The sequence below is a fragment of the Peromyscus californicus genome, unplaced genomic scaffold (genome assembly GCF_007827085.1).
Source record: "Peromyscus californicus insignis strain IS unplaced genomic scaffold, ASM782708v3 Scaffold_4__1_contigs__length_199733344, whole genome shotgun sequence".
NCBI classification, from domain to species: domain Eukaryota; kingdom Metazoa; phylum Chordata; class Mammalia; order Rodentia; family Cricetidae; genus Peromyscus; species Peromyscus californicus.
In genome coordinates this window covers 20,821,489-20,834,866 of record NW_026294562.1, presented here as the reverse complement: position 1 = coordinate 20,834,866, position 13,378 = coordinate 20,821,489, and the positions used below count along the sequence as shown (strand labels likewise).

The following is a 13,378-nucleotide window of genomic DNA, read 5'->3' as shown; positions in this document are numbered from 1 at the left end:
GATATTAATAAATATTTAGATACCATATTAGAAAATTGTAACATTATCTAGATAAGAAAAATTATGTTGGTGAGTTTAAATTAGTTAATAGTGTATGCTTTAAACTTTTTAATACTGTTGATATGGGGAGTTTTTTAGACACTGAAAGAATAACTAGGCACTAAATGGACTTTTTCCACCCTACTCTTAATTTAAAACCGAAGGATTCTTCTACTGACTTATAAAAATTCCCCTATTTTCTCCTAAATTCCATTGTCTTCCCCCCCTCCTACTCTCTTCAGTCTAAAAACATTAAATTGCTTTCTTATGGCTTAATATAAGCTCTTCTCAGAATTTCCTTGTGTGTATACTAAATTAATCCAATATCCCAAGTTATTTGACCCAACCCTTTCAATACCAAAAACATTTGAGTTGTGTAAGCGTGTTCCTAGTAGAAGCCCGAGTACTGTTTGCATAAGTGAAGCCCTTTTTTAAGAATCACCTTAAACCTGATTGCCAGATTTATGTTCTGTATTGTTTAAGCTGCTGTGTTCATTCCTCTGAGTGGGAAATATTTTCTACTTGGTTTTGTTTCATGAAAGATAAATTCATAGCAGTACTGCCCATCTTTCAGTTGAGTATTCAGTGTTACTGTGTTAATGGTGGCAAGTCTCTGTAAAATCTGGGAGAATGTAGTTTATCATTTATTTCTGTAAAATTACACTTTTGGGCCTGACTGACTGATATAATCATTCCTTTTAGGAATGCTTTGCCAGCTGCCAGTCTTACGATCAATAACCTTTCTCTATTACGAAAATGAAAACTTCATGAATTAGGGACTGGGAGATGGCTCAGTCGCTGAAGCCACACACACACACACACACACACACACACACACACACACACCCTGAGTTTGGACACTGAAGACACACACACACACACACACACACACACACACACCCTGAGTTTGGACACTGAAGACACACACACACACACACACACACACACACACACACACACACACACACACACACACACACACACACACACACACACACACACACACCCTGAGTTTGGATCTCTATCACCCACAGGTGGTAGGACTACCAGCCATGTCTGTAAACCCCATAGCTGGGGAGGGAGTGGGCAGAGACGGAAGGATCCCTGGAGGTCATTGGTCAGCCTGCCTGCTGAATCGGTGAGCTCCAGGTTCAGTGAGAAAAAAGCTTCTCTCCCCCTCCCTGAAAAAAGAAGGGAGGGGGGGAGAATGACCAAGGAAGGAAGACACCTGACACATACAATACCTTAAAACAACTACAAAATCTAGTAGTTAACTGTATAAGTCATTGGTAATCGACTTTAAACATTATTTCAACATAAACATATGGTATTTTAAGAAAAAAGATTTGTCTTAAAGAAGATTGCTACCAAGTTACTTATACTTATACTTCTGGTTATATTGGCTCTGAGTATAACTTAATAAACTTTTGGGTAAAATAAAAAGTCGCTTTTCGGAAGTGTGGTACTGTGTCTGCCTACAACCAGTGGGGTTGTAATGAAGAAGTGTGGTAAGTTATCAGCTTTGCTTGACTTCCTCCCTCACCTTGGGACTGGTTGTCATATATAGGTTTTTTCCAAGCAGTACAAGAAATGTCATTTGGAATTGTTTAATTTTTAATGATAAACTTTTTATGTTTGTAGCATAAATGAGCAATTATCTGTGGGTTTCACCAGTGTGAATGCTGCCAGCTTTCTAGCTAGTTGTTATGAATGTTGAATGCATTACATTAAAATAAATAATTTGGCTTACTCTTTTATTACAGTGCTTGTTTAGTGGTAACGTCACGTTGGTAAACAATTCTGTATAGATAATGGAGATACTGATGATTACTTTGTAATAAATGGTTAAGGTGCTATTTTCAAACAGTTGCGCGAAACTTTTTCTCCGAAAATTTGTGAACCCAACCAGAGACTGCCAACAGGTTTAATTTTTCTTTGCCCAAAAAATTCCTGTTTTTTTTTGGTTTGTTTTTTTTTTTCTTTTTTTCACTTTTTTCGTTTTTGTGATCAAGTTTTTTAACTAACTGCTGAGACCATGTGTTTTTTTTTAATTTTAGAGAAAAATAAATAATAACACAAAGTGATGTTACCCAAGCAAGGCCTTCTAATAAAGGAGTGGTCCCCTCACCCACCCCTCCCTTCCTGTGCAAGTCCTGCTCACATCAGTTTCCTTCCATCCAATTAGGCGACCTGGGAGACCCAGCCAGTACCGCCCAGATGGACTTCGGAGTGGTGATGGGGTACCTCCAAGAAGCTTACAGGATGGAACCAGGGAAGGTTTTGGACACTCCACATCACTCAAAGTTCCACTGGCTCGATCCCTGCAGATTAGTGAAGAGCTACTGAGCAGAAATCAATTGTCCACATCTGCCAGCTTTGGGCCGTCTGGATTACAGAATCATGGACAGCACTTAATATTATCCAGGGAAGCCTCTTGGGCAAAACCTCATTACGAATTCAACCTCAACCGTATGAAGTTCAGGGGAAATGGTGCACTCAGCAACATCAGTGACCTTCCTTTTATTGCAGAGAACTCTGCCTTTCCAAAAATGGCACATCAAACAAAACAAGATGGAAAAAGAGACATGAGCCATTCATCTCCTGTAGATTTAAAGATCCCACAAGTTCGAGGAATGGATCTTTCTTGGGAGTCTCGCACTGGTGATCAGTACAGCTATAGCTCTTTGGTAATGGGTTCACAAACGGAGAGCGCGCTTAGTAAAAAATTAAGGGCTATTCTTCCAAAACAAAACAGAAAAAGCATATTAGATGCTGGACCTGATTCTTGGGGCTCAGATGCTGAGCAGTCTACCTCTGGACAGCCATATCCCACATCGGATCAAGAAGGAGACCCTGGCTCCAAGCAGCCTCGGAAGAAAAGAGGGCGCTACAGACAGTACAACAGTGAGATACTGGAGGAAGCAATCTCGGTGGTTATGAGTGGAAAAATGAGTGTTTCCAAAGCTCAGAGTATTTATGGGATTCCCCACAGTACACTGGAGTACAAAGTAAAGGAGAGGCTGGGCACTTTGAAAAACCCTCCAAAGAAAAAGATGAAATTAATGAGGTCGGAGGGGCCAGATGTTTCTGTAAAGATTGAATTAGATCCCCAGGGAGAGGCAGCACAAAGTGCAAATGAATCAAAAACTGAGTAGGAATACTGTAGCGTGCCAATTACTGTACAAACTGGGTGAGCACTACTGCATCGTTGTCCAGCTGTCCCTGCGCCTGACTTCATCACTGTGACACTCGCTTCTTTGCAGATTTTGCATAGACTTGTGCACAGAGGTGAAAGGTGCATTCTGAATGTTGCATATTTTAAATTTCCATGTGCAGTATGGCTCGGAATATTGTTTGGCCTTTTGCATGTTTCTCTGTACAGAGAATTGAGTTACCTCACAGACCAGATACATGGAAGTGGACTCCTTGCCTGTAGAGCCTGCATGCTTTTCTTTATTTTCTTTTTTTTTTTTCCTTAAGTTATGTTTGTCTTTACTTTTAAAAAAAAAAGAAGAAGAAGAAGAAGAAGAAGAAAAAGAAGAAAAGCCCCCTTTTAGAAATCACCTCTGTTATACTGGGAGCTTTATCATTACAAATTGAAAAGCCATCTTGCAAAAATGTTCACATTTTTCTTCTATGATTCAACTAATTGAAGGGTTAAACTAAAACAATGAACCTTTGACTTTAAGAAATTTGGTTTCTCGATAAATACTTGGGTCATTTATAATTATACTTTATCATTTTCTTTTGATTATTAAATTTACTTTCTAAATTAGCAATGTCTTAGTGCTCACCCAGAGGGGAGGCGGTGGAGATGTGCACACACTACCTTCAGAAATGTTTCAGTTCACTGCTTGGAACACTACCTTTGCTGTAATTTCATTTGAGATTTTCTAAGGGTAGAATTTGCTCTCACCAACAAGTGAGATTATAGCCTTATCTCATGGAGGACGCGCTCCCTTCTTACTCAGGAGCAGTCAGGGTACATTTCATAAACAATGGAGGATGCCTCGTTTTTGCAAACTTAGGTTTCTCTATATTTTTCAGTGGTTTTATGGAAGTGGTCATGTACTAACCAACAACTGAGTATTGTTGCGGCCAGTAGTTTTAATATATCCAAGCTGTGTTTATTGGGAATCAGAGAATAGACAAAACAATGTGTATTAGTATTAGTTAGCAATTATGGCATAGCTAAAATGATGCTAAGAGTTTTCAGCCTTGATAATTTCTACATAGATGAAGGATCTAAGTTTTTAGTAAGAAAAAATCACAATTCCAAGGTGACCTAATATGATTAGGTTGCATGTTGATTCTGTTAGTAGTTCAATTGGTAGTTTAGCTCACTGGGGTTTCTGTTTTTAACTAATTCAGATACTGCTACCAGATTGGGAGAGGTTGGATTTTAGATTTTAGTTAATTTTGTTTAGCTGAACTTCTTTTCCCCTTGTTTTTATGGCATCCTACATAATATCCCTTTCTTGACTTTTTCTGGTTGTTTAGCACATATTCAGGCCCTTTCTGATCATGTTTGTGTAAGCACTCCTTAAAGAACGTCTTAAGCTTTGTTTGAGATGGGCACATGAAATTGCAGTAATTTAAGTTTGGAAGATTTATTTTCGACAGATAATTGCAAGAATACCTGATAAGTAAAGCCAGTGGAATTTAATCTCTTACTATGATCAGATTAAAATTACTATTTTGTGCAAAGTAAAATCCACACCACTTATACCCTGTATTCTAATCTGCTGAGAAAGGTGATCAGGACCTTCTAAATGCTTAGCCAAACCCTAAATCATTACCATTTCTGATTAAAATAAAACAAGCATTCAGTGTTGATTAGGTAAAGATTGGTTACTTCAGGAGAATACTAACAACTTGAGAAGTAGTAGGAATAAGTCCAGACAGGCACAAATTCCTGCCTGAAAACTTTGAACCCATTAATTCAATTAGGTAACAGATAGATTTTTCACTTGCAACCTGTGTGTTCAAAGGTTAGGCACACCATTGCTGCTGTTAAAATTAAGGCACTACTCGTTTTTTACATAGGTTGGGTGTGGATTCCTCTTTTGATTTGGTTATTTTGTAAAGCAATGTAATCAGTGGATGACGCCTGTTTCTTCTTGGCTTGTTAGCCTCAACAGACAAAGAGTTTGGTAGTGTTAATATGACTGCAATATTTCCTGGCCTAGCTGGAAGTTGCAATAAAAATACAATATGAGATGCATGCTTTTCATCTGCAGTTGAAGGAAGTTGTGTGAGGTTTGCTGAAAGCAAAAGGCTAAGCTTATGAAGGAAAACCTCCTTTGTTCCCTCTCAGTTTGTCAGCACACAGTTAATTGCAGTCATGGTTCCTTTTTGCACAATGCTTGGGGTAGTCAGTAGCCCAAAATTGTTGCAAAAAGATCCTTTGAGAAATTAAGTTGTGCTTTTATTCCCTCTCAGAAAGACATCATTAAAGGCCCATCTAAAAAATCTGGCCCTAAAAGTTGAATTTTTGTACTTTGACTCTTCAGAGAGGTTTAATCCTTGTGGTAGTTGATAGTGATGTATGAGTTGAGTTATGTAACCCTTGTCATTGTAGTGTAATGGGAGTGATCATTTTACTAACATAAATATTTTCTATGTGTGTTTCAGTGGATGACAATCGAGCAGCAGAAGAATGGTGTGCCTACCCTTTAATGCTGCAGTTTAAATAAGAGAACTTGTATTGTGTCATTTCAGACTGTAGGCTGAGAGTTGTAAATAGTGAAAATTGAGTACTTCTATTATTTGTTTTGGTTAGAAAGTGAATTTTAAAAACAAACCAAACTCTGAAATTCTCAGATTAAAGTCCTGAGACCTGAAGATTGTAATATTCATGTCTGTGAAGCTTTTTAACATTACACTTGAGATCAGTCATGACTTGATATTCAGGTAAATTTTCTTTTCCAAGAAGCTTTTGAATAAGCATATTTTCTCCAAAGGTTGGTTGGTTGGCTGGTTTCTATTTCTTTCTTTTCTTTTCCTTTCTTTCTTTTGCTATTGTGTTGTTTTGTTTGAGTATAGATTGTTTTAAAGCACTAATTGCATTACATTGGTAACTGCAATATAAAATAGCCATTATTGTTTTGTGAAGCATGGTTGAAATTAGATAGTGGTCCCTTTTAAAATTCATGAGCCTCTCGAAAAAAAAGACTTAAAAAAAAAAGACAAAAGCTGCTGAATATTTCAAAAGATATATATTTTACCTTATTGTAGGTTTGTAAAGTTAGTTTGTAATATTCAGGTGCACTTTTAATGTTAAACTTTGTGTTCAGAGTTCCATTATACTACATATTTCTTGGAGGTGGCTGTCAGTCTTCATACCACAGTGATCCCTTAATATTTTATTTCTCTCTTGATTTGCCACTCTGCTGTATGGCACTTTCAGTGTAGATAGTCTAGTTTGGAGACGTCCTCATAAATGTGTGATGGAGATTGGTCTACTTGCATGCTTAATTTCTGCCAATCAGAGTTTTGCATGGCCCAGACAACAGTTGACCATTTTTATGGTATGGGAAAGTATAGTTCACAACTGCCTGTCACAGATGCCTTTTTCCTCATATTTTCCAGTAAGGCAAATGATGAGATTATTAAAATTACATAACATTTGAACTAATGGCAGGAAATAATATACTTAATATAAATGCTTGCTTTTTAGTGCGAGAACATTGATATCACACAGTAGGTAAGCTACAGTACTGTGAACATTAAACAGTTCTAGGAGAGGTATAGTTGGGGCAGACGACACCCCAATAAAATACTTTATCATTAGCATTCCTGTTTCTGAGAGAGCAGAATCAGCAGGCATGACCCAGTATAGTATATTATTTTACTTTATTTGGCAGGCTTTCAAATGACTGAATTATATTGTCATGAGCTATACACTTTTATTCTGCTCCCCAAATACCATGAAGGACAAGGTCTCTCTTTCAGGAAAAAAAATATTTATATTTGTGTATAATACATTTTAATATAAGTTTGTTGTTATTCTGAAGTTTAGATGTTGCTTGAAAAACCTTTGCTGCAGCAGATCATGAATATGAGCAAGGCTTTGTGTAATAGTAGGGTCCATATGTGAAGTTAATTGCTATTCAGTTCTGGTGAGCAAGCTCAGAGGTGTGAAGTGTGTATTAGCTTTATTTGATACAGTTTTATTTTGCAACATTGAAGTGCTTTAGAACTCCGGTTATCTTACAAATCATTACCTCAACCAATTGGCATTTCTATTCCCTGTGTTTTACCTTAGCTGTAATACGAGCTGTTTGGGATCAGATAGCAAAACATTAAGTGGCACAATGAGGTGTTTAGTTCCCAATTTTCTGGAGAGAACTCTAAATCAGACTAAAAGTGACTACCTGCTATGGCCCATATCCTAACTACCTTCTGTTATTAGGCAGTACATGGCAACCTTTGAGCTGCTAGTGTGTTCTGTCTACCCCAAGTAAGCACATGTTGCCAGACCTGGTTCTAAGCCTTTGTGATCCTTTTACATTTTATTGCCCTATGATGGTGAAGCTTAGATTTGTTTGATGATTTTCATAAAACAAATTGTTAGTTCAGTATCAGAACCTGAAATTATTTTGAGCCATCAGAGCATATGTATGACAAATTAGTGTTACTTTATTTGAAAATTATTACATTCTAGTAGCTTTCATTTTGAAACACACTTTTGGTTCTGTAATTCTTTATTTAACCAAATGCTTAAGGTTGTTTTCACATCTCCATTCTTGTATTTATTTGGGTTGCTGTCATTGGTGATAGAATATGACAATAGGTCGGATTGCCCCACTTAATATTTTATTAACAGATTGAAAGTTACAAGTTAAGTTTTAGCCTTCAGGAAGATGTCACACATTGTTTTTCTTGTTCCCTTTCTATTAGAATTAAATTTTCATTAATACTCTGGTCAATCCAGTATTATTCAAAGCTTGATGGCTTTAGCCGTATAGTCCATTTAGGAGACTGTTGAACTATATAGGTCTTTGGTTTTTTGTTTTTGTTTTGTTTTGTTTTTTAAAATCTAATTGCTTTAAAAAATCTACTGGAAAAGATATATATATATAATATAATATTATATATATATATTAATTGTGGTACAAGGAACGCAGACCTCCACACTCTTATTTTTGATTAATTCTGTCCTTGAGACTTGAAGATTTGTGAACACAGTGACAAGGGAAAGTAAGAGGAAATTCTTTCCATGTCCTCTTTTCCAACTTGCACGATGCCTTTTAAAGAAGCAGACATTAGCCCTGTGGAATAACACCGCTGAGTGCCGTAAATGTTAAAAAGGATCTTGGAGCAGGGGCTGGAACATAGGATGGACAGGTGTAAACTTCAGAGAAAAAGATCAGCTGCCTCCAGCTGTGTTAGATAAACTAAGAGTAAGTCTCAAGATATTTGTATTAAAATTGGATCATGTGCATTTGATAGGAAAATTTTTTACTTTGTTTGAAAATGAGAGTTGAAACTAGTGTTTATTTGGTAGACAGTAAACAGCAGTTAATTTTGCAACTGTTTGGGAGGTAATTTTAAGATTTTCAGTTCATTTAGAGCTGTATTCATTTTTTTTTTAAAGCATGAAAAGCAAGCACTTTTAGTAAACCATAGATTTATTGGATGTAGCAAATATTCATAACATTTAATCTTTATTGTTTGAATGTGAAAATGAACTCTTTACTCCTTGAACTGTCATTGAGCAGGCTCAAGATATTCTCAACACTGGAAATGACCCTACACACATACCAAATAAATAATAATCTAAAGCAGTGAGACATTTGAAGATTCATACCTCTTAAACTTCTTAGATTTGTCTTGAAAAACAGTTTGTGAACCTATAACCAGTATTAGTGCAGTCTTGGGTTCCTTGTTCTGCATAATTGCACCCTTTCTCAGGTATGTCCTGAAAACATAAATTTTTCAATCTCTTTGGAGATTAGAGTCTCAGTGGATAGTGTGTAAGGGATGGGGGTGGGGGGGTTGGGAGTAGTTGGACACAGGATACTGACACAGTAGAGCAGGGATTTTTAACATTCAGTAGCCAAATAGAATTTCAGTCTAGAATATTTTTGCCCCCACAGAATGAACAGAGTGATTCCTATTTGGTAAATAAGCAGTGCTACACTCCTGAAAGTCTTTGATCCGGGTGACTTTTTCCTGCGTGGTGGTTGGGTGTATAGCAAGCCTCACTGTCATTAGGAAAGCACTTCCCCAAATGTTTGAAGTTCTAGAAAAGGGATAAGTCAGCACTTTTCTGTTGAAACACTAAAGTCTTAATTTATCTTCAGAGTCTTAGGTACTGTAAGTTTTAGGATGATGATTTTAAAAACCATAACTACATGATATGGGGTCAAATCACATTTATATAAATAATCCTTATTTTAACAAATGACATTTTGTACCTTTCTAGTAATTCTAAGTAATTGCCTCATTTTTCCCATTTCATTTAAGCAATTCGGGCTTAGGAATTTGGAATTTGAGAGAAAGGGGGAAATTCCCCAAATGAAACATGCTATCAGACCATTTTAGAAGTATAAATCACTAAGGAAATGGGAAGAGATTATCTCCCTTTGAAGTCTTCAGGGAATGAGCAGTATTTAGAATCTTTGGCTGAAATTCAAGCCTTTTTACTGTGTAAATTTTTAATACTAATTCACTCACATGCTTTTTACATCAGAGGACTGATATGGATCTTAGTGGTTTTAAGTTGTGGAAGGGTATATTTCTAAAACCAAGGGGGGGTTGATTAACTAGGTTAGTATTACCAGCATTAGTGAGTTTAAGGAATCTTAGTATGTAATAGCGAAGTGTTTGATTAAAAGTCTAATCCTATATTGCTAGTCAAAATTAGTTACATTCTGATCTAGGAAAGATATAGTCCTTGGATATTAATATGCTGTGCTGTCAAAAAGGCAGACCAGAAGAAACCTTTGTCCGACCCCCACGTGTGCTTGTTGTGATGAGATGTACACTTAGCAGTGGCTTGTTGCTACTTTGGGGGAAATGCATAAACTATACATTGGAGCGTTTGCGTATAATTCTTTATGACCTCCACTTTAAACTGTCAGACATTGGTATTTTATCAGTCCACACTGTTAAATAAAGCTAATGTTTTAGAAAACCAACTTGTACACACTGTTTAAAAACCCTCAGGGACAGTTTTCACACTTTTCTCACTCAATTCAGGTACTTTGATGCTATTCTTAAACCTAACAGTGACTTGTACTTTTCTGTTTTGCTTTTATTTCAACGTGCTGGTAGCACATCTTTGATGAATGTCAACTTAAAAACTCAGTTCAGGTATCCAGGTATAACTCAGCCAAACAGATTTTAAAGCTGCATAACTTTCCAGCACACGGTGCCTCACACTCTTATAGTGGCATTCTATAGATTCAGTTATAACTACTGAGCAGATAATACGGGGGTTCCTGTTAACGGTGTATTTTTTTAAACATGCGTACATGTATAGCCACCACACACACACACACTTAAACTATATATTTTTAAATGCCACTAATAGCCAGCACAATGAAAGTAAGTGACATTCCTCACTGCTTCTGTATACTATAACAGATGCAGTTTCTCTTTGCTGTGGCTCTTGTTTCTTCGTCATAACTACTACTAAATTCAAGCACTGGTCCTTGGGTGTCTGACCTCTACATTCTATGTATGCAAAGTCTTCAGAGAATCTGTGCACTGGACACTGTGATGGAACCATTGGGCCAGAAGTGCTTTGAGTTTACCAGTAGTGATTCTGCCAAAGTTGGTATTTTAACATTAAGTATGTAAAATGTCAAACACACACACACACGCACGCACGCACGCATGCATACACACAAAAAACAAAACAAACGAGCAGAGGTCTAGGTCTGCATTCAGCAGAAGGTTTTTATCTCAGTGTATTTTAGAGCCTCAAAGACCTCAGTGACAAGTTCTTTCTGATGGTAACTTGTCTTTTAACACTTGTTTTCCACAGTGCTGCCTGTGGTTAGCAAGTAAGTCCTCCCTCTGCTTTAGTATTTGATATCTTACATCCGAAAGAAACTCTGTAAAGCCCATAGCCTTTGAAGACATGGAAAATGGCATTTTTTCAAATTTCTAGAAGTTCAATGTCATGCAACAAAACAGGAACCCCCTTTACTCTATGGACCTCATTTCAATATACTGTTTACAGTTTGACGGAATTGTATAATTTAATATTTCTCTTGTACTGTAGTTTATATTTATTTACAGATTTTTGTACTGTGTGATTTGAACTTTTTGTTCTTGCTATAATCATTTGTTTATGTAGTAGAGCACTTATGATCACAAGTTAAGTTTTTGGGTTTGATTGCACTACATTAAATTTTTAATGCAGTTCTGATTTTGACTGGACTAAAATAAGCTGTGTCTTAATGTATGTGATGAGTACTTAAATTTTAATCCATGTGGTTCCCCTTTTTTTGTTTTTTTGTTTTTGTTTTTTTTTTTACATTGTATGTCAGAAGCACTAGTTCTTTTGTGCATGTGTAAGACTTAATGGTTCCATTGTATTATTTGACCATGACATTTTGGAGAAACATTCCCAACTGTAATGTTGTGTATGGTAGTTCTCACTGGATGCTAGAATTTAAAAACCACTATTCTTCTAATAAATTTTGTTGTGAAAACCTGTTTTTAAAGCTTGGTTTCTGCTGCTTAAGATTTTAGTGCTCCTTAACAGTTTACACAGAGGGTACAATGGGTACAGTGACGTGCACGTGTTGGTCGTCCATGACTCTTTCCAGATAGAAACCTTGTAGATTATTAGAAATGATGCTGCAGAAATTATAGTTCAATATTCTAGGGCAGACACTACCTTGTCCCGCATGTGCTCACTGACTTGATACTACCCCTGGACTACATTCATTTTCTTTATTGAATTGTTTACTTAAAAACTAATGTTTTCAGCTAAACCAAGATAGGTTGGGTTTTATAATGCCAGCTTCTACTTAAAAGTAAGGTTTTCACTAGGTGGTGGTGATGCACGCTTTTAATCCCAGCACTTGGGAGGCAGAGGCAGGTGGATCTCTGTGAGTTTGAGGCCATCTTGGTCTACAGAGCAAGTTCCAGGACTGCCAGAGCTACACAGAGAAACCCTGTCTCCAAAAAACAAAACAAAAAGGTCAGATTGTCATAATCAGAGTAAAAACTTCTTACTGGGATTGATTGCCAAAACAGAATGGATGACTTGTTTGCTCTTGAGGTACAAATAGTAAAGCATCATTGTCAACCATTAAGATTGTTGTACTTATAGTTTTTGGGGAGGATGCTGATGAACATACCATGGTGTTTGGAAGCTCAGGGTGTAAAGAAGTTGTATCTTATAAAGTGGTTCCTGTTGTAAAGGGGTTAGAAGAGCTAAATTATAGAGCCTAAAGATTAGAAATATGAGCAAAATATTTCAGGAAGCTTTTTTCAGCCTCACAACATAAGTAAATATAAACAGAAATTTTCTATTCATAGATGGTCTTACGGTGCCTAGTTGATCTACTAATGGCTTTATTGTCTGAGACAGATTGGCTATATAGCTTTGTCTGTCTTTTCAGTCTGATGTTTGTAAAAATGAAGGTTTTGATTGATAGTACAGATGTTTGTTGGCTTCATCTTCTTGTTCAGTTATGACATATTTGTAGACTATTCATCTGGAAACCTAATTATATTGGGAAATAGCAATCCTTTATAGAATAATAAGGCATTAGAAACCTGGTTATATCATTGTATTTTCTCAATGAAAAAAATATTAAAGTAGATTTCAACGTTATTTTCGCTATCTTATGTTCAAAATTAGCCTACTGTGTTAAGTATTTATTATGAACTATAAGTGAATGAGATGGTACTTTTGCAAAAGTCATCAAGCAGTCACTTTTTATTCTATTACTTTATTATTATTTTATTCTATTATTTTATTTGTTACAGTTTCTTTGTTGGATACAGGCTAGTTCTACCTTAAATATTCAGATATAACATAGGCCTGGCGGGGGGTGGGGGTCATAGGCTATATTGTTTTAGTTAAAATTAGCCTTTTAAGAATGTACAGAACATGCCAGGGCGATGGTGGTCCACGCCTTTAATCCCAGCACTCAGGAGGTAGAGGCAGGCGGATCTCTGTGAGTTTGAGGCCAGCCTGGTCTGCAGAGCGAGTTCCAGGACAGGCTCCAAAACTACACAGAGAAACCCTGTCTCGAAAAACCAAACCAAACAAAAAAAGAATATACAGAACAGGGTTCTACTCCAGAGCAGTGTGATAATTTATACATGTGAAACTTGAACGTATTCTCTACTTTCAAAGTGTCTTGCA

The 13,378-nt window shown here is 36.6% G+C and overlaps 1 protein-coding gene across 7 annotated transcripts in view; it reads left to right on the top strand.

Annotated features, from left to right (window-relative positions):
- Lcor (ligand dependent nuclear receptor corepressor) overlaps positions 1–13,378 on the top strand; it is a 126,172-nt gene that overhangs the window by 86,255 nt on the left and 26,539 nt on the right. Inside the window, exon 8 of one of the 7 annotated variants that reach the window (XM_052713937.1) lies at positions 2,225–11,712. The exons of the other annotated variants lie outside the window; for them this stretch is intronic. Coding sequence (XP_052569897.1) covers positions 2,225–3,194 — 970 coding nt within the window. The 3' untranslated portion in view covers positions 3,195–11,712. Of the gene's footprint in view, positions 1–2,224; positions 11,713–13,378 lie in introns of those variants that run through there. 7 annotated transcript variants of the gene reach the window in all.